The sequence below is a fragment of the Pongo abelii genome, chromosome 13, assembly GCF_028885655.2.
Source record: "Pongo abelii isolate AG06213 chromosome 13, NHGRI_mPonAbe1-v2.0_pri, whole genome shotgun sequence".
Classification (NCBI taxonomy): domain Eukaryota; kingdom Metazoa; phylum Chordata; class Mammalia; order Primates; family Hominidae; genus Pongo; species Pongo abelii.
In genome coordinates, this window is record NC_071998.2 from 87,595,094 (window position 1) to 87,617,041 (window position 21,948).

The following is a 21,948-nucleotide window of genomic DNA, read 5'->3' on the forward strand; positions in this document are numbered from 1 at the left end:
TTTGCTTAAAGCTCGTTAATAATGGGGGGAGGGTAAACATCTGAGGGATTTTTTTTCAGAACAGGAATTGATTTTAAATGACCGGTAAACTACAGAAAGGAAGAGCCAAAATTCATCTAGACAGAGGCAGACTAATCTCCTAATAGTCTATGTTCTAAGAGTTCAGTTAAGTTTGTTTGGAGCCTAAGGAAAAATTCCTACTGCATTAAAAACAGTAGTTTATTCCCAGAATATGTGCACCAAATGATATAGCAGATCTCGGGGACGGAGACATGCCCATTAATCCCAGCGCCGTTTATGACATTGCTTCCATGGGAAAACACGTGCTCTGCCTGGGTAGAATAGAAATCCATGGCAGCTGGCTGTGACAAGACTACTACACATATTGCTGAAACTCTGGGTCTGTTTCCTCATTGAAAAATGGAGAGGGCTGAATTTAGATAATCTTTCCAGATTATGAAGATTCTATAATTCTGTCCAATAAACATGTATAGGTATCAAAGAAACTCAAGGTGACACCCTTTTTCACTATCAGATGAGCAAAGATCAAATTTTATCATATTCAAGCTTGGGGAAAGTGCTATAAGAAATGCTCTTGGCGGCACAATGGCTCACGCCTGTAATCCCAGCACTTTGGGGAGGCTGAGGCAGACAGATCACCTGAGGTCAGGAGTTCAAGACCAGCCTGGCCAACATAGTGAATCCCCGCCTTATTAAAAATGCAAAAATTAGTGGGGTGTGCCTGTAATCCCAGCTACTTGGGAGGCTGAGGCAGGAGAATCGCTTGAACCCAGGAGGCAGAGGTTGCAGTGAGCCGAGATCATGCCACTGCAGTCTATCCTGTGTGACAAAGCGAGATTCTGTCTCAAAAAAAAAAAAAAAAAAAAAAAAAGAATTTGTAGGTTGGGCACAGTGGCTCACACCTGAAATCCCAGCACTTTGGGAGGCAGAGGCAGGCAGATCACCTGAGCTCAGGAATTCGATTCCAGCCTGGCCAACATGGTGAAACCACATCTGTACTGAAGATACAAAATTAGCTGGGTGTGGTGGCACACGCCTGTAATCCCAGCTAGTCTGGAGGCTGAGGCAGGATAATCGCTTGAACCTGGGAAGTGGAGGTTGCAGTGAGCCAAGATTGTGCCACGTCACTCCAGCCTGTGTGACAGGCGAGACTCTGTCTCTAAAAAAAAAAAAAAAAATTTGCCAGGCATGGTGGCACACGGCTGTGATCTCAATCACTGAGGAGGCTGAAGCATGAGAATCACTTGATCTGGGAGGCAGAGGCTGCAGTGAGCTGAGATTGCACCACTTCACTCCAGCCTGGGAGACAGAACAAGACTCTGTCTCAAAAAAAAAAAAAAAAAGAGAGAGAGTTTACTGTTGGCTGGGCACAGTGGCTTATACCCGTAGTCCTAGCACTTTGGGAGGCCTAGGTAGGCGGATCTCTTGAGCCCAGTAATTTGAGACCAACCTGGGCGACATGGTGAAACCTGCATCTCTACAAAAGGTAATTAGCCGAGTGTGGTGGCACATGCCTGTAGTCTCAGCTGCTTGAGGGACTGACATGGGAAGATTGTTTGAGCTTGGGAGATCCAGGCTGCAGTGAGCAGTGATTGGGCCATTGCACTCCAGCTTGGGCAACAGAGTGAGATACTGTCTGAAAAAAAAAATTACTGTTACTTTTCTTTTGTTTTAGAACTGTACTTTAGATTTCTTTTTTTGAGGCAGGGTCTTGCTCTGTCTCCCAGGCTGGAGTGCAGTGGCAGGATCTCGGCTCACTGCACTCCTGGGCTCAAGTAATCCTCCCACCTCAGCCTCCTGAGTAGCTGAGATTACCAGGCATGCACCACTATGCCTGGCTAATTTTTATATTTTTTAGTAGAGGTGGGGTTTTGCCATGTTGCCCAAACTAGTCTCGAACTCCTGGGCCCAAGCGATCCAACTGTGTTGGCCTCCCAAAGTGCTGGAATTACAGGCGTGAGCCACCACTCCTAGCCTGCTTTAGTTTTTGTTTTTGTTTTTGTTTTTAAGACAAGGTCTCACTTTGTTGCCCGGGCTGGAGTGCAGTGGTGCCATCTCGGCTCACTGCAACCTCTGCCTCCTGGGTTCAAGCGATTCTCCTGCTGCAGTCCCCCAGGTAGCTGAGATTACAGGCATCCGCCACAACGGCCGGCTAATTTTTGTATTTTTAGTAGAGATGGGGTCTCACCATATTGGCCAGGCTGGTCTCAAACTCCTGACCTCGAGTGGTCTGCCCGTCTCGGCTTCCCAAAGTGCTGGGATTACAGGCGTGAGCCACCGAGCCCAGCCTGCTTTAGATATTTGCTGTAGTTTAGAATCAGGTTTTGCTTTAGATATTTGCTATAGTTTAGAATCAGGTTTTGGTTACAGGAGGTGGGAGACAGAAAAGCCAACTTGGAGAATTTATTTAGGTTGGTGTTTCTTATAAGAGACTGGCATAACGTTAATGATCAGTACTTCTGTATTTATTTTTTGAGTAAGGAAGATTGCGAGTTTTGTATACTTTTACCCACTGTTGTATAGCGGCTTCTTAATGTAACACTTTTAGCCATAAAAGTAGATTGTAACATACCTCTAGTGCTGGTGTTTGAGCTACTAATGCCACTAGGTTTCTTGATGCCAGGACCTCTATTAAATAAGTAATTTCTTGTGATTTTAAATGTTTTTAAAAGCCTTGCCAAATTAGAAAACATTTCTCTTATTAAACTATTGTTACAATGGTGAAAAAGAGCTTAGAGCTTAGTGAAGGAGAGACAAGTCCTCAGAAAGAGTGATGGTGCCCAGCAACGGTGCAGGGAGGAGTGGGTGGGCAATCAGGTCCTGGGTCCAGGCTCTGATGTGGCAGAGGAAGAAGAGGGAGGAGTGGCTTGGGCTCTCGCTCGTATTGTGAGTTGGGGATCACAGGAGGAATAAGGGCTCCGCATTGGGCATGTATGTGCCTGACTTGGGGATGTCCGGGTGGAGATGTCCAGGAAGTAACTGGCTTCATGTCCTGCAATCAGATGAGAGACACAGGGCCAGTTAGCATTAGCATGGGTGCCAGGTGGATGTGGCATGAGCCGAGATCCTGCCACTGAACTCCAGCCTGGGCAACAGAGCAAGGCTCTGCCTCAAAAAAAGAAATCTAAAGTAAGCTTCTAATAAAACAAACAAAAGAAAAGTGAGAGTGCCCACAAGGATAAGGACAGATGGGTATCCGTGTAGAGCACCAAGACAAATGTTTAGGCATGAGAGGCAGGCGGAGAACTTTCCCCTTCTCTGAATCTTGAATTGGCTGCCTCTGAGAAGTGGAATTGTGTGGCTGAGGAACAATGTGAGTTTTGTACCATGTTTGGGTATTATCTATTCCAAAAATAATTTTCTAAGGGCAGGCAGAAAAAGAGAAGCCAGAAAGTCAGGAAGATTAGTGGGCAGCAGTGTCATATGACACTGGGGTCAAATGACATGAAGACAAAAGTTGCTATTGGGCTTAACAAAGAGGTCTTCAGCTGCCCTTGGCCGTTTATGTGGAGTAATGGGGTAGAAGGCAGGTTAAGGTGTTCACAGTTCCAAATGTTACCGGCTGGTTGTGTGTTTAGGAGGGAGATTTGGGAAGGGGCATAATTTGAAGTTTAACCATTTTTCTTATACAAAACATTCCAAATTTAAAGATTTGGTATTAGAACAGGAATGAACCTTAGAATTTATTTATCTAACATTCTCATTTTTTGAGTAAGGAAACTAGCTCCAGAGAGAGGAAGGCCCCATTCAGATTAGTACTATGCCTGTCTAGCACCTGCTTCTCCTGGACTGGCCCCACCACTTAGCCTACTCTCTGCTTCCGTTTCTTCATCTATAGGCAATAATTGTATATTAAAGATCTGTTTGTGAGAATCCAATTACTATATGTAAAGTGCTCAGAACAATGCCAGGTATGTAGTCTATAGTATGCGCTCACTAAAGGTTAACTATTAATTTATGATTCAAGCCACCATTCTTTCCAGTATACTATAACCATGATTTTCTTTTAGAATTTTTTTCTGGAGAGACCTTAGACCTTTAATTTACCAGTTTTTATTATATCCACTCCTTCCTAGACCAGGTGATAGGTTTGATCGAGACAGACCGTTGAGAGGACGTGGAGGCCCGAGAGGGGGTATGCGCGGCAGAGGCAGAGGTGGCCCCGGGAACAGAGTTTTTGACGCTTTTGACCAGAGAGGAAAGCGAGAATTTGAAAGATATGGTGGGAATGACAAAATGTAAGTTTCTTTGTAAATGCTATTTTCACTTTAAGATGGTGGCAGCACATGGTATGAATCTATTATGTGTTAATATTTAGTTAACTTTATAGTACTGTGCTGTTAGTCTTGTGAGAAGCTGATCCTGGGACTTTTATGAACCACTCTTTCTGATTTGGAGATTGACTGGAGACTAGCTTCTGGTTTAAGGGACTGTTTTTTCTTTCCGTAGAGCAGTCAGAACTGAAGACAACATGGGTGGATGTGGAGTTCGGACCTGGGGATCGGGTAAAGATACCAGGTACGGTGTAAGTGTGTGCCCTCTGAGAACCTGCAATTAAGTGGAAATCTCTGGATCTTTGCTCTTCTTGAAAATGATGTCTTCTGTGTTGTGCTTTATACTTGTGTGCCCCTAAGTAGAGATTGATTTTAGTCTTTTGTTTCGTGAGATAAGTTTTTAAAACAGGTTTGCTATGTTGCAGTTAGATTTAAACTGCTTTTAAAATTCTATTACTTTAGCCAAACAAATTTGTGACAGATGACCATGTATTTGCTGATGCCTCAAACATATGGCACTGTACATTTGCACATACCTCAAAATGCTTTTTGTTGGCTGCACACGGTGACTCACGCCTGTAATCCCAGTACTTTGGAAGCCAAGGTGGACGTATCACTTGAGGTTGGGAGTTTGAGACCAGCCTGGCCAACATGGTGAAACCCCGTTTCTACTAAAAATAAAAAACCTAGCAGAGCATGGTGGCAGGCACCTGTAGTCCCAGCTACCCAGGAGGCTGAGGCAGAAGAATTGTGTGAACCTGGGAGGCAGAGGTTGCAGTGAGCCGAGATGGTGCCACTGCTGTCCAGTCCAAGTGACAGAGCAAGACACAGCATCTCAAAAAAAACAAAAAAAGCTTTTTGTTTTGTTTGTTATTTTTTAAAATGGAGACAAGATCTCACTATGTTGCCCACACTGGTCTCGAACTCCTCTTGCCTCAGCCTCCCAAAGTGCTAGGATTACAGGCATGAGCTACCACATCTGGCCTAAAATGCTTTTTAAATTCCTGGATATTCTATATGTTTATACCTTTCAAAGTTCGTGTGGATCCTTGACACATCTTTATTTCATAAAATCATTTGTAGATTGAAGCTTAGTGACAGGTTTCACCTGAGGCTCAAGTTGGACATTTCTCTGAGGCTGCATGGTGCCTTAGATCTGTGCCAATTCTTCTGCTAGTTAGAGTGGATACATGGTTCTGCTCTGTTTTATTTCACAGCTGGAGGGATGATGCCTTCCTGGTGTCTGCAGAAGAAGAGGTAGGGCGTGCTGCAGGCAGTGCAACGTGAGCAGTGCTACAGGGCAGGCTTCCCGCTAGTGCAGAGGCTTGACGGGATCCAGGCTTCCACTTTTCTTCTTTTGAAGAATATAAGCTTTTTTTTTTTTTTTGAGACGGAGTCTTGCTCTGTCACCCAGGCTGGAGTGCAATGGCACGATCTCGGCTCACTGCAACCTCCACCGCCCAGGTTCAAGCGATTCTCCTGCCTCAGCCTCTCAGGTAGGTGGGACTACAGGTGCACGCCACCATGCCTGGCTAATTTTTGTAATTTTAGTAAAGACGGGGTTTCACCACATTGGTCAGGCTGGTCTCGAACTCCTGACCTCAGGTAATCCACCTGCCTTGGCCTCCCAAAGTGCTGCGATTATAGGCATGAGCCACTGTGCCTGGCCAGAATATAAGCTTTTTATATGGACTTATTTTTCTTAAATTGTTGTCCTTAAAGACAAATGTACAAACTAATATCAAATGTAACAATGTTAGATTTACTACCATTGCTCGTTTGTGTTCTCCTTGAAAAGAAGAGAAACTTGTTGAGTGTTTCTCTATCTGAGGTTGCATAGGATCTTGATGACAGATCTTTTAATTTTGTTTTATTTTACTTTGATAATATATTTTAAAAAGTAATATAGGCACTTTCTTTCCTTTTTTTTTCTTTCTCTTTCTCTTTTTCTTTTTCTTTCTTTCTTTCTTTCTTTTTTTTTTTTTTTTTTTTTTGAGACAGAGTCTCACTCTGTCACCCAGGCTGGAGTGCAGTGGTGCGATCTCGGCTCACTGCAACTTCCACCTCCCAGGTTCAAGCAATTCTCTTGCCTTAGCTTTCTGAATAGCTGGGATTACAGGTGCCCGCCACCACGCCTGGTTAATTTTTGTATTTTTAGTAGAGATGGGGTTTCAGCATGTTGGCCAGGCTGGTCTCAAACTCCTGACCTCAGGTGATCCACCTGCCTTGGCCTCCCAAAGTGCTGGAATTACAGGCGTGAGCTACCGTGCCCAGCTTGGGCACCTTCTTTCTTAATCATCTGATTTACCACCTTATCTAATACTACCACTTCATTTCAGTTTGCCTTTGAACTTAAAATCATTTTGGCTCTAAGTGGTTACTTTTCCTGGAGGGCCAGCCTTGGCCTTGTAATGTTAAGAGGTGACCACTTGTGGCCCTGGTAGGCTGGCATGTCTCAGTGTTAAAATGACATGTGCCCCATGGCACTCATTTTGGATTGGTTTGTGAGTTACAAAGTCAAAGCTCTTTTTTTTTTCTTCTCTCTCTGTCTAAGACAGGGTCTGACTCTGTTGCCCACGCTGGAGTATGGTGGCTCAATCTTGGCTTACCATAACCTTGAAACCCTGGGCTCAGTTGATCCTTCCACCTCAGCTTCCCGAGTAGCTAGGACTACAGGCGCATGCCACCACACCCACCACACCCAGCATTTTTTTTTTTTTTTGAGACAGAGTCTCACTCTGTTGCCCAGGCTGGAGTGCAGTGGCATGATCTCTGCTCACTGCAACCTCTCCCTCCCGGGTTCAAGCGATCCTCCTGCCTCAGCTTCCCCTGTAGCTGGGACTACAGGCGCATGCAACCACGCCCAGCTAATTTTTTTTGTATATTTAGTAGAGATGGGTTTTCACCCTGTTAGCCAGGATGATGTCAATCTCCTGACCTCATGATCCGCTCGCCTCGGCCTCCCAAAGTGCTGGGATAACAGACGTGAGCCACTGTGCCTGGCCTTTTTTGTATTTTTAGTAGAGATGCAGGTCTGCCATGTTTCGCAGGCTGGTGTCAAACTTCTGGGCTCAAGCAGTTCACCTGCCTTGGCTCCCAAAGAGCTAAGACTGCAGGCGTGAGCCACCACACCCAGCTAGTCAAAGCTCTTAGGTGGTTATAATTTGTAGTGGAAAGCTTTTCTTAGAGTAAGACTAATTTCTTAATTAATAAATAGAGATAAATTTTATTTATGCATACATATACTTCATACATTTCTTAATAAAGTAAGAAATTTATTTCTTAGTAAATCGGTTTGAGGTCATGAAAATGATGTATGCGAAGGAGTTATGTGCTACTTTTGATTAGTGGGAAGAAAGTGGAGGTGAGCCTAACACAGTAAGTAATGTGTTTGTGGCTGGCAAAGCCCAAGTGCTTCCCAGTGTGTTAAAGGTGTAAGGGCTTTGCTGTAGTTGAGTATTCCTATTTGAAGACGCTGACAGCAATAACTGGATTTAAGGACAAAGTGCCTTCAAACTGGTATGACTGAGCCATTTAAGTAATACTGCTTTTCTTCAACAGTTTGACAGCAGTAAAATAGAATTTTTTCTATTCATCTGTGCTGAAATAGAATTTTTCCATTTGCAATAATTTAAAAAATGTATCAGATATTATTTTCTTATTAAAATTGGAGTAGACACCCATGAACGCAGTTTTCAATAATGCTGCCTTTCAACTTTTATTGTGAAGAGCAAGACAGTTTTATTTGTTCTCAAAGCAAAATGTGATGAAAATCTGTTGTTGTCAGAGATTTGATTAAGTGTGAGGTCTGATTAAATTTGAACTAGGTAACAAAGCCTTGAAGTGTGTAACATCATTTTATGGAACATATGTGCACAAATAGGCATTTTCTGCACTAGTACTACTGAAGTCAAAATATAGACATGGACCCTGGGGTTATATCTTTCTTCTGATAAAGCCAACATTGATTATTTACCTTTTTTTCTTTTTTTTTTAGACAGAGTCTCCAGGCTGGAGTGCAGTGGCATGATCTTCGCTCACTGCAACCTCCGCCTCCCGGGTTCAAGTGATTGTCCCGCCTCAGCCTCCCAAGTAGCTGGGACTACAGGCACCCGCCACCACGCTCACCTAATTTTTGTATTTTTGGTAGAGACGGTGTTTCACCATATTGGCCAGGGTGGTCTCAATCTGACCTCGTGATCCACCTGCCTCGGCCTCCCAAAGTGCTGAGATTACAGGCGTGAGCCACCGTGCCCGGATGATTTACTTTCAACAAAATAGCAGAACCTGCCAAATTAATTGCTGCTAATTTTGAAACTTAATTGTCTTTCAGTTTTGATCATACAGTTCTATGATAGCTGTAGGCACAATATTTTATATTCATTTATAAAATAATTTAGGTCAACATAGGAGGACAACTATGATTTTTCTTTTCTGTAAAATCAGCTAATTGCTGAAGTTTAAGAAATACTCAGTTTTTTGTGATTCATGCCTATTATCCTAGCACTTAGGGAGGCTGAGGCAGGTGGATCATTTGAGCCCAGGAGTTCAAGACCAGCCTGAGGAACAAAGTGAAATCCCATCTCTACAAAAAATACAAAATATTAGCCGGGCATGGTGGTGTGCGCCTGTAGTCCCAGCTACTCCAGAGGCTGAGGTGGGAAGTTCTCTTGAGCCCGGGAGGTCGAGACTACAGTGAGCTGTGATAGTGCCACCACACTCCAGCCACCACGCCCAGCTAATTTTTGTATTTTTAGTAGAGACAGGGTTTCACCATGTTGGCCAGTCTGGTCTCAAACTCCTGGCCTCAAGTGATCCACTCTCCTTGGCCTCCCAAAGTGCTAGGATCACAGGCGTGAGCCACCCCACCGGCCTGGAACCTTCATTTTAAAAAACAAAAGTTAATTATTCAAGTTTTGTTTTAGAAAGAGTGAGTTTTTAAAGAATTGATTACAGTAGGTTGGAGTTGAGAATTTAATAATTATTTAAATTGAAAAAGTCTTTTCTGTTATTGTAGTTCAATTTGTGGTTACTTTTTTAAAAAAATGCACTTTAAAACCCTCAATAGGCCAGGCACGGCGGCTCATAACTGTAACCCCAGCACTTTGGGAAGTCAGGGTGGGAGGTCAGGAGTTCAAAACCAGCCTGACCAACATGGTGAAACCCTGTCTCTACCAAAAATACAAAAAAAATTAGCTGGGCGTGGTGGTGGATGCCAGTTACTCAGGAGGCTGAGGGAGGAGAATCACTTAAACCTGGGAGGGAGGTTGCAGTGATCCGAGATTGCACCACTGCACTCCAGCCTGGGCGACAGAGTGAGACTCAGTCTCAAAAAAAAAAAAAAACACCAGAAAACCAAAAAAACAATGTTTTCTCCATCTTAAACATACGAAGGCATTGGTGTGAACGTATTTGTATGACTAGAGAGGGTCTTGCTGTTTTTCAGTGATGTGGAGCCGACTGCACCGATGGAGGAACCCACAGTGGTGGAGGAGTCCCAGGGCGCCCCGGAAGAGGAGTCTCCAGCCAAGTAGGGCATTTCGTTCATTCCCCATTGTGGTGGTGGTTCTCTTCTTAATTATTTCGTTTTTCTTTTTTTTTTTTTTTTTTTTTTTTTTTTTTTTTTGAGATGGAACTTGCTTTGTCACCCAGGCTGGAGTGCAATGGCATGATCTTGGCTCACTGCAACCTCTACTTCTGGGTTCAAGCGATTCTCCTGTCTCAGTCTCCTGAGTAGTTGGGACAATAGGCATGTGCCACCACACCCAGCTAATTTTTGCATTTTTAGTAGAGATGGCATTTCACTATGTCGGCCAGGCTGGTCTCGAACTCCTGACCTCAAGTGATCCATCCGCTTCAGCCTCCCAAAGTGCTGGGATTACAGGTAAGCCACCGCACCTGGCCTTTCTTGATGATTTCTAAGAGCTCTTCACAGACTGGGAATCTCAACCCCTTATCCTATCACAGAGGGCTGACCTTAATGTATGAATGACTGGTGATCAAATTAATTAATAATTAGTTCAAACAACCTAATGAATATCAATGATAATTAATGGGTGAAAGTTGGGCATTCTGTCCTCTGCTCACAAGGGACTGCTTTCCCAGTCCTCCCTCCCTCTCTTTTCATTATGTAGCTTAGATCCTGGCTCCGTCTCCAGCACCCTTCCAAGTTCTGTTTTTCTGGGGTTTTTTTTTGAGACAGAGTTTCGCTCTTATTGCCCAGGCTGGAGTGCAATGGCGCGATCTTGGCTCACTGCAACCTCCACCTCCCAGATTCAAGCAATTCTCCTCCTCAGCCTCCTGAGTAGCTGGGATTACAGGCATGTGCTACCATGCCTGGCTAATTTTGTATTTTTAGCAGAGACGGGGTTTCTCCATGTTGATCAGGCTGGTCTCGAACTCCCAACCTCAGGTGATCCGCCCGTCTCAGCCTCCCAAAGTGCTGGGATTACAGGTGTGAGCTACTGTGCCCGGCCTCCAAGTTCTTAAATACCCATGCGCCTTCAACTCTCTGGCCCTTTGGACCTGCTGCTGTAACTTGCTAGCAAAACCCCTCCTGGGTGACTCCACTATCTGCCTTCTCTCTGCCTGTTCCCACAAGCTGAGCACTACAAGTCACATCGTGGGCCTGGTTGGAACCCCAGTAAATTCCCGGTCACCGATATTCTGAAACCAGGCCTTGGCGATCCCCGGTTCTTGGGTTCACTCTTTCTCCCACCTTCTCTAATGACTGTTTTAATTTCTCCTCAAAACCCTGGCACTGCCTCCCACTGTACCCTTCCCCCATCGTCCTCTTTCATTTTCTGGATGCAACATTTCCTTCTATATCACAGAGTAATTATGATCCATTAGGTGGAAACTTCATCATCCTCCCACTGCCAAAGATACAAGACTGCTACACCTGCACGCCTCCTGGGCTCCTTCCCTCGTGCTAACCCTCGGGGTGCCATCCCCCCTCTGACCTCTTCACGCTTCGGATCTTTCCTACTGACTTCATGAAAACTTCATACTGTTAGTTAGCTCCTTCCTTTTTTGGTATATTCATCTCCTTCCTCCCAACCCTAGTCTTCCAGTCAGCATTTAAACATGCTCAGTCTCTCCTGCGTAAGTGTCCTCTGGACCCCACATTCTCCGTCAGCCGCCTCTTTCAGAGTTGTGTGTGGCCTTCTTCTTCACTTCCTCCCCTCCACTTATTCCTCCCTTTAGCCCAGGCCTGGCTTCTGTCCTCACTGTCCTTCTGAAACAGTCACCATGTCTCCAGATCTAATGGATGCTGCAGTCTGCGTCTTTCTTGACCTCTCAGAAGCATTTGACTTTATTGATTTCTTCGTAAACGTGCTCTCCTGTTGGTTTCTGTGATCACTCTACTCTTCTTTTCCTTCTGCCTCTCAGCATCTCCTTTGCAGGCTCATCCTTGTCTTTCGGGTCTTTTAAAATGTTAAGTTCTTCAGGGCCTGCCTTAGGCCTTCTGTTTCTATAGAGTTTCTTTATAGGATCTTATGCACTTCTGTGGCTTACACACTAACTCTGGAATATGTATGTCTGGCTCTAACCTTCAATGTGGGCTCCAGGCCTGTGGTTCCATCTGCCTACTGGACACTTTCCCTGGGACATCCCAGATGCTCCTATGCCCAGCCTGACCGAGACTGAGCTGACTCCTCCCCACACCTCTGGTCCTCACTCGGTGTTTCCATCCAACTGTACAAACCAGAAACCTACGAGTCATCCTTGGAACTTCTGTCTTCTTGACCCTCTTCTTTCCAAAACCCAGTCCTTCCCTCTGCTCTGGTGATTGTACCCCTAAATACCGAGCATCACCACTCACCAGCATCGTCTAAGCCATTGTTACCTGGACCACCGCTGGAGCCCCTCACAGGGCTCCCTGCATCCTCACCTTGTATGCCAAGGTGGTGTTCACACCGCATTCTGATTGTCATGCCCCCACCCCTTGCTTAAGACTGTCCAATGTCTTCCTGTCCTTTTCCTGTCCCCTGTTCTGACCTGCAGAGTCCTGTGTGGTCTGGCCCCTGCAAAACCCTCAAGTTCAGACATTCCTGTGCCTTCTCTGGGTTCACTATGAGGCCTTTATTTCATGTTCTCAAACGTACTTTTATCCCGCCCCTGCCCTCACACTTGCCATACAGCTTTCACAGGTGTTTCTTTGTTTTCCCAAACCCCCTTTACTCTTCGCCTATCTGTCTCTTACTCATCCTTCAGCTGCCAAAAGGCAGGTGTCTAGTGGTTAAGAGCACAGACATTGAACCAGTGTGATGAGTTGAAATCCCAGCTCTGCCACTTACTAGTTGGGCAAGTTATTTAATTTCTTTTTCAGTGGCTCAGTTTTGTTCACCTGTAAAATGGGAATAATAACATACCTACATTATAGGGTTCTTGTAAAGATTTTGTGTGTGTGTGTGCGTTCGTGTCGGTGTCCTAGAGTGGTGCCTGGCATGTAGCTAGTGCTTTATCGGTATCTGCTCTTATTATTGTTACTTACTTCAAGAGTGAAAGGCCACAGTGATTGATGATTGTGAAAGCTGTATTCAAAACAATTTCAATGTATTATTCAAAACAAGAAATGTGTTTCATTAAATAAATAGGATTAACAGTTAATATGAATATTTAGACAGTGAGCTAACTAAGGAACTAGATTAACAGTTTATATGAATGTTGAGAAAGTTAACTGGATACCTCCAGGAGAACATTATATCCTTTTTGAGCCAATAAACATTTATACAAATTCAGGTAATATAAGGCAGAATAATAGAGAGTAAATTATAGTATTGTTCTAATCTATAGAATTGATTGAGATACTCTAGCATTCATAATATTAGACAAAAATATTTAGTCACTGTGAAAGAAAAGAAAGCTTGTTGAATGTCTGTCTGCAATATCCCAGGAGAGCTAGCTGGAAAATCTCTCTCTCTTTTCTGCTGACCTGGGGGGAAAGTGAGCATCTATTTGGAATTGCAAGTGCAATGCAGGTATTGAGTGACCGTGCTGAGAGATTCTTTTTTCTGCACTGCCTTGTCAAATTTTAACATTATTACTAAAATTTCTAATAATACAATTATAATTTTTTGATACTCTAAAAGTTGGGCTGGTATCCGAGAAATATGTTGAGTGATAGCCATGCTCTCTGGTCTCAGCCGTGTTTGAATGTTGATTTTGCACTCTGGCTTCTGGCATTTAGCCTGAATGTACATTCAGTGTACCTCTCAGTTCTACAATGTCTTGATAGATGAATCTAATGTACTCTCACTTATGTTCAAACACACAACCCAAAGTGCACTTCCATTTTCCTCAAATAGGACAAATTTTACTGATAATTATATGTGCAATGCCCTTCCATCCTTCCATCTTCTTCCTTTCATTACAGAAGTATAAACTGTTCCTTGTTGCATGGTGTTCTAGTGTCCAACGATACCTGTGACGACTCCTTGTATTTTGTTTTAAGAATAACTCTAACATTGGCCAGGCGCGGTGGCTCACACCTGTAATCCCAGCACTTTGGGAGGCCAAGGCGGGCGGATCACAAGGTCAGGAGATCAAGACCATCCTGGCTAACACGGTGAAACCCAGTCTTTACTGAAAATACAAAAAATTAGCTGGGCATGGTAGCGGGCACCTGTAGTCCCAGCTATTCAGGAGGCTGAAGCAGGAGAATGGTGTGAACCCAGGAGGTGGAGCTTGCAGTGAGCCGAGATTGTGCCACTGCACTCCAGCCTGGGCAACAGAGCGAGACTCTGTCTCAACAAAAAAAAAAAAAAGAAGAAGAAGAAAAAGAATAACTCTAACATTTTTAGAGCATTTGCTGTGTGCCAAGAACTGCTGTAAATGCTACCATGTCTTAATGCATTCAGTTCTTTGCCACTCCATGAAGGAGGAGCTACTGCTATTCTCACACTGGGACAGAGGTTCAATACCTGCCTAAGGTCACCTGGCTCATGTGCAGAGCCAGAATTTGAACCAGGCAGATGCATAGGCATTCATGCTCCTCTAGTGAGTGGTAGGAATAGCAAAAGTGCTGTTCAGAACACCTGCTGGTAACTCAGGAGAGGGGAAAAGATGTTGGCCCTGGAAGGTAAGAGCTACTGGGATCTCTTGAGCGTTTCCCTACTCAGGAATATGGAGCATCAACTTGCATTCTTCCTGAAAAATACTTTATTAAAAGAAACTGTGAGGAAGCAGTAATACAAACTATCTGCAATAAATTATTTTTATTGTAATTGGTTTCCTAGTGTATTTGCTTAAACAATGAAGATTTTCTTATGTTTTAGGTTAAATTCACTTGTCCCGGTTAAATATCGGATTAGTAAAGCTTTATTTCTGGAACCTACTTTCTTTGATTCACTGCACTCTTTCATATATTCAGGTGAAAAGGTATTGCATGAATGGAAATGTGGACATTTGAATTGATGTTTTGTATCTTTCCTCTGCGCATATCATGACGGTTTTCCATCTAGGTATATTTCTCTGCCCCCTTATTCCCTGAATCTCAGTGGAGCACAGAGCTTGAGTGTGGGCTTTGGAAACGCAATGACAGGATTGGAACTTGCCTCTTCTATTTATTTGCTCGCTATGTGACCTCTCTCTGCCTCGATATTCTTATCTGTAAAATGGGATATTAATTATATCTAACTGTCGATATCACAAAATAATATAAAGCATTTTGAATAGCATCTGGCACATGGTAAGCATACAGTGTTAGCTAGTCTCATTCATTTCTAAATAAAGGGAACTGTGGTTAAAGTAGTATGATTTCTATAATTTCACATGTTTAGAAACAAATATATAACTATCAAATTTGTATATAGCATTATTCACATTACCATAGATTTGACCACCTTATATCCATAAGTCATTTTGATGGAAAATTCCCTCCCAAAAGTTTTTTATAATAAACCAAGGATTGTGAAGGTCTTTGAATTACTCAAAAATGGGGGTGTTAAAGCAATAGCAGTTATGAGGCTCTCAGTTGTTAGAAATATACTTGCATGAGTCCTTCCTAGAATCGAAGGATACATCTCTTCATGTTGAATATTTAGTCATTGCTAAAACTGCCAGTTAAACTGTACTCAGAACCAATCAAATGGGAAATGGGGTATGTGTCACAGGATTGTCATGGTGTGTGTTGGCTAATAACTTTTAGTGGGTAGGGAATAAGGTTAAGGAGCCTGTCCTTGGTGATACTATGCTGCTTTCAGCGTGGCTTGTTGAAACTGCAGCTGATAAGCAGGGAGGGATATGGGGCATCCGTGCCTCTATTCTTGAATGAGGTGCATTCCAGTCAACAGCTTCAGGCTGATACTGCTGAAGGAGGCTGTAACTTGTAACTAATCTGAATTACACTATATGCTTTACTTTATGTATCTATACACAGTTTCAAGCTTGCATTTCATATATACCTCGTCCTTTTTTGATCTAGTTCTTTGTATAGATATGATGTCCTTTAAGCAAACAAACAAACTCTGTTAATAACAAGTACTTCTGTGGCCTTAATGTAAAATCTATTCTTTCTAGAATTGAATTTTCTGGAATTTATAAACTTGTATTAGGTCGTCTTAAGTATGAAAGAATTACCAAATTTATAGCATTCAGTTCTGTTGATTTTTAAAATTCTGTCACAAATAGGCTAAAGAAAATTTATGATTCCTTAATATTTCTTTATTTTTAGCTTGTATTAAAATTTTATATTATGGAAAATTATACAAATTAAGTAGTATAAAGAACTTGTAAGTAAGTTGTTCAGCTTAAAACTGTTACCAAATCACGGCCATTCCTGTTTCTTGCATATTTCTACCAACTTCTGCCTCCCCCAGGGTATCATATGCCACTCATAAATGTTTCACAGTTTTACACCTGCTACTCTTTTTTAATAACATAACTGGCATACCATTACTCCATTAAAAATTTTTTAATATCCTTGATATCATTAATACCAAGACACTTCTTCAGTTTCCCTGATTGTCTCAAAACTTTTTAAAAAGATAATTTATTTGTTTGAAATAATATTGAAATATACATGTCAATTGGTTAGACTCATGTCTGTTTTTAAAACAGCTTTGAGATATAATTCATACCCAATAAATGGCACATATTTAGCATGTACAGTTTTACAAGCTTTGATATATTTGTACACTTGTGAAACTATCACCATGAGCAAAATCATGAATGAGCATAGCCATCGCCCCACAAAGTTTCCTAGCGTTCCTTTGTAGGCCCTCTCTCTTGCCCCATTTCCCCCCGGCAGCCAGTGATCTACTTTCTGTCACTACAGATTAGTTTGCAGTTGCTATAATTTTATGTGAATGGAATCGTGCAGCTTGTATTCTTCTTTAGTCTGTGTTCTTTCTCCGAGCATACTTACTGTGTGATTTGTATCCATTCATTCCTTTTCATTGCAGAGTAGTAGTCTGTTATACAGGTGGACCACCATTTATCTGTTTACCTGGTGGTGATCACTGGGTGGTTTCCAGTTTTTGCTATAAAGCTGCTGTGAACATTTTTTTTTTCTTTGAGACAGAGTCTCACTCTGTCACCCAGGCTAGCGTGCAGTGGTACAATCTCGGCTCACTGCAACCTCCGCCTCCCAGGTTCAAGCGATTCTCTTGCCTCAGCCTCCCTAGTAGCTGGGATTACAGGCGCCCACCACTACACCCAGCTAATTTTTGTATTTTTAGTAGAGACGGGGTTTCACCATGTTGGCCAGGCTGGTCTCGAACTCCTGACCTTGTGATTTGCCCTCCTCGGCCTCCCAAAGTGCTGGGATTACAGGCGTGAGCCACTGTGCCCGGCCTGAACATTTTAATATACAAGTGTTTATATGGATATACACTTTCATTTCTCCTGGGTAAATACCTAGGAGTGGAATGGTTGGACCAAATGGTATGCATATATTTCACTTTGTAAGAAGCAGCTGAACTCTTTTCCAACAGGGTTGTGCCGTTGTTATTTTCTCACCAACAGTAAGTGAGAGTTTACTTCTCCTACATCCTTGCCAGAACTTGCTATGGTCAGTTTTTACAACTTTCAGTCATTTTAATAGGTACATATCTCATTATGGGTTTCTGTTGTCATCGTTTTTTTCTTTTTTTAGAGACAAGATCTTGCTCTGTCACCCAGGCTAGAGTACAGTGGTGTGATCATAGCTCACTATAACTTCGAACTCCTGGTCTCAAATGATCCTCCCACCTCAGCCTCCTGATGCCCAGCTTGTTTTTTACTTTTTTGTAGAGATGGGGTCTCGCTTTGGTACCCAGGCTGGTCTCCAACTCTTGGCCTCAAGTGCCGCCTCGGCCTCCTGGAGTGCTGAAATTACAGATGTGGGCCACCGTGTCTAGCTTCATTGTGGTTTTAATTTGCATTTCCCTAATGACTAATAACGTTGAGCCTTTTTTGCGTGGTATTTCCCATCTGTATTCTTTAGTAAAGCTGCTTTGATAAAGAACCACTGCCACCAGGGACTTGATTGTTTCCAGGGCATTTGGGTGGACAGAGATGGGAAATAGACACACACACACATTATAAGATAAAATATGAGTTCATTCAATATTTCCAATTCAAAATTACGATAACGGGATTTTTACCTAGACTGCTTATTTCTCCTTTTCTTACATACTGAAAATTCTAGTTCTGAGTAACATTGTGCTTTTAATCATTTGTTGCACATAGAACAGTCACAGCATTACCAACATTACCTTCAGTAACACAGTTACTGAAAAGTTATGTCGAGGAGGGAGATGAGTAATCAAATTTGTATTTCAAAATCATTTGAAATAGTTTCTCTTGATGGTTATATCACCAGTTTCATAAACATTTAGGTTACTTTGATTCATTTTACTTTCAAATTTTAGAGATTGAATTTTAATTTAAATCTGTTTTATAATTATGTAAAATATTTACATGTTTCCAAAGTTCAGTCTGAAAAACATGATTTTTTTTTTTTCTTTTTGAGATGGAGTTTCACTCTTGCCCAGGCTGGAGTGCAGTGATGCGATCTCAGTTCACTGCAACCTCCGCCTCCCGGTTTCAAAGCGATTCTCCTGCCTCAGCCTCCCGAGTAGCTGGGATTACAGGTGGCTGCCACCATGCCCAGCTAATTTTTGTATTTTTAGGAGAGACGGGATTTCACCATGTTGGCCAGGCCTGTGTCGAACTCCTGACCTCAGGTGATCAGCTGGCCTCAGCCTCCCAAAGTGCTGGGTTTACAGATATGAGCCACCGTGCCCAGCCAAAACATGGTCTTTTCAAATAGCTTTTATCCTTGTTCTTTTCCTGGCTTATATTCCAATTTTAAAAAAATGCTGGCCGGGTGCGGTGGCTCATGCCTGTAATCCCAGCACTGTGGGAGGCCAAGGTGGGTGGATTGCTTGAGCCTAGGAGTTTGAGACCAGCCTAGGCAACAAGTGAGACCCTCCCCCACCCAGTCTCTACAAAAAATACAAAAATTAGCCGGGTATGGTGGTGCATGCCTGTAGTCCCAGCTACTCTGGAGGCTGAAGTGAGAGGATCCCTTGAGCCCAGGAGGTGGAGGTTGCAGTGAGCAGAGATCATACCACCACACTCCAGCCTGGGTAACAGAGTGAGACCCTGTCTCAAAACAAAACAAAAAAACTATCTATCTCTGTCTGTGCTATGCATATGTATTTGTGTGGCTCTCCAAGGTACTGTACACCCCTCCTTGCTTTTTTCTCATTCACTCTGGAAGGTGCTTCATAGCAGTATATACAGATAGTCCTCATTCCTTTTTTAGCTGCTATACTATAGTTTTTTCACCAAGTTCTTTTCTAGATAGGTTTGGGTTATTTCCATTAATTTGCTGTTCCAATGTCTTACTATCTTTTAATATTTTTGCCAATATATATTTGAGATCTATATTTTGATATTGGTATTTTTCCAGCATTTTATTGTGAAAATTTCAAAACACAGCAAAGTTTAAAGAATTTTATAGCGAACATCTATACTTACCACTACCTAAATGCTACCATTTATATCTTATATATTCATTTTACGTAAGTATTCGTCATTAAATCCATGTTTTTTGACACATTTCATAATAAATTGTAGACATCTATACACTTCCCCCTAAATAGTTCAACATGCATATCACTAAATAGAATTAATATTTTACAGTTTTTTCTTCTGATATAAAATGTATATACTGTGAAACGTATAAATCTTAAGTGTACATTCACTGTTTTGACAAATGCATGTACTTGTGGAATCCAAACTCCTGTCGATATACAGAACATTACCAATCACGCCAGAAAGTTCCTTCATATTCCTTCATGTTACCTTTGCTTTGATGTTTTTTCTACCATCAGCTTGGTATTGTACAGTCACTGCAAATTTGTCTATTTTGGATGCTCTGTGTTTAGGTTTCTCTACTGATTTTGCTTGTATTTTTCATAACATTGATCTGTGTATTTCTATAATAGAACCTTAAATTACATCAGCTCTTGTGAAGATACAGATTTGATTCCCCACTCCCCACCTACTTTTTTGTTTTGTTTTGTTTTGTTTTGTTTTGGAGACAGAGTCTCATTCTGTCGCCCAGGCTGGAGTGCAGTGGTGCCATCTTGGCTCACTGCAACCTCCGCCTCCCGGGTTCAATCAATTCTCCTGCCTCAGCCTCCTGAGTAGCTGGGATTACAGGGATTACAGGCGTGTGCCACCACACCCAGCTAATTTTTGTATTTTTAGTAGAGACGGAGTTTCACCATGTTGGTCAGGCTGGTCTTGAACACCTGACCTCATGATCCACCTGCCTCGGCCTCCCAAAGTGCTGGGATTATAGGCGGGAGCCACCGTGCCCGGCCTGTTTTTTCCCTTTAAACACTTTTGAGATATAATTCTCGTACTATAGCACTCAAATCTCTAAGTATATAGGCCAGGTGCGGTGGTTCAGACCTGTAATCCCAACACTTTGGGATGCAGAGGCAGGAGGATAGCTTGAGGCCAGGAGTTCAAGACCAGCATGGGCTACATGGAGAGACCCCGTCTCTACAAAATTGTTGTAAAAATTAGCTGGGCCTAATGGCTCATGCCTGTAGTCCCAGCTACTCTCAGGAAGCTGAGGTGGGAGGATCCTTGGGCTCAGGAGGTTGAAGGTATGGTGAGCCATCATCATGCCTGGCCAACAGAGTGAAACCCAGCCTGTATCAAACAAATAAATGAGTAAACGACTGAATGCATGGATGGATGGTTTGGGGTATGTTACATTATTAATTTTTTTAAATTGCAGTAAACATAACATAAAAATTGCCATTTTTACCATTTTAATATATACAATTTAGTGGCATCAGTAACATTCGCATTGTGTGTAACCATCACCACCATCCATCTCTAGAACTTTTTTTTTTTTTTTTTTGAGACGGAATCTCTGTTGTCCAGGCTGGAGTGCAGTGGTGTGATCTCGGCTCACTGCAACCTCCGCCTCCCGGGTTCAAGCGATTCTCCTGCCTCAGCCTCCTGAGTAGCTGGGACTACAGGCACGTGCCACCACGCCCGGCTAATTTTTTTGGTATTTTTTAGTAGAGACGGGGGTTTCAGCATATTGGCCAGGCTGGTCTCGAACTCCTGACCTCATGATCCGCCTGCCTTAGCCTCCCAAAGTGCTAGGATTACAGGCTTGAGCCACTGTGCCCGGCCTTGTAGAACTTTTTCATCACAAACAGAAACTCTATATCTATTTAACACTAACTCCTCATTTCCCCTCAGTATGTAGTTAATCTCTGTTTTACTCGTGCTTATGAATTTGCCTATTCTAGGTGCCTCATCTAAGTGGAATCGTTCAATGTTCCTTTTGCACCTGGCTTATTTTAACTATTAGCATCAAGTTTTCAGCTTCATTCATGTTGTAGCATGTGCCAGTCTTCATTTCTTTTTTTCTTTTTTTGTGTGTATTTTTGTGATGATTTTCAAATCTACAATTTTAATCCTTTTAAAGTGTACAATTCAGTGGCATTTAGTACATCCAGAGTGTTATGCAACCATCACCATGATCTGGCTCCAGAAGGTTGTTATCATCCCAAAAGGAAACCTCATGCCCATTCAGCAGTCACTCCCTATCCTCCCTCCCTGCAGCCCTGGCCACCACTGATCTGCTTCCTGTCTGTGTGAATCTGGCTCCTCTGAATATTTCATGTAAATGGAATCATACACAGAAGTCTTTTCTGCCTGGTTTATTTCACTTGCATCATTTTTTCAAGGTTTGTTCATGTCGTAATGTGTATTAAATACTTTGTTTCTTTTTATTGCCAGATAATATTCCAAAAAATGTGCCATATTTGGTTTATCCACTCATTAGTTAATAGACATTTAGGTTGTGTCCACTTTTTGGCTATTATGAATAGCGCTGCAGTGAACACTTGGGTTTAAGTTTTCATGTGGATGTATGTTTTCATTTCTCTTGGGTATAAACCCAGGAGTGAAATTTCTGGGTCAGAGGCTAACTCAGCTTAGATTTTTGAGGAACCGCCAGACTGCTTTCCAAAGTGGCTACACCATTTCACATTCCCGCTGGCAGTGTATGTGGGTTCCAGTTTCTCCACATCCTCCCCAGCGCTTGTCAAATGTCTTTTTGATTCTAACCATCCCACTGGGTGTGGACTGGTGCAGCTCTGTGGTTTTGACTTGTCTTTCTCTAATA

General features: G+C 42.6%; 1 protein-coding gene across 1 annotated transcript in view; it reads left to right on the plus strand.

Annotated features, from left to right (window-relative positions):
- HABP4 (hyaluronan binding protein 4) overlaps nt 1–21,948 on the plus strand; it is a 43,928-nt gene that overhangs the window by 13,366 nt on the left and 8,614 nt on the right. Inside the window, exons 3-5 of the mRNA XM_024252703.3 lie at nt 4,098–4,259; nt 4,471–4,539; nt 9,742–9,825. Of these exons, the coding sequence (XP_024108471.3) occupies nt 4,098–4,259; nt 4,471–4,539; nt 9,742–9,825 (315 nt within the window). The remainder of the gene's footprint in view (nt 1–4,097; nt 4,260–4,470; nt 4,540–9,741; nt 9,826–21,948) is intronic.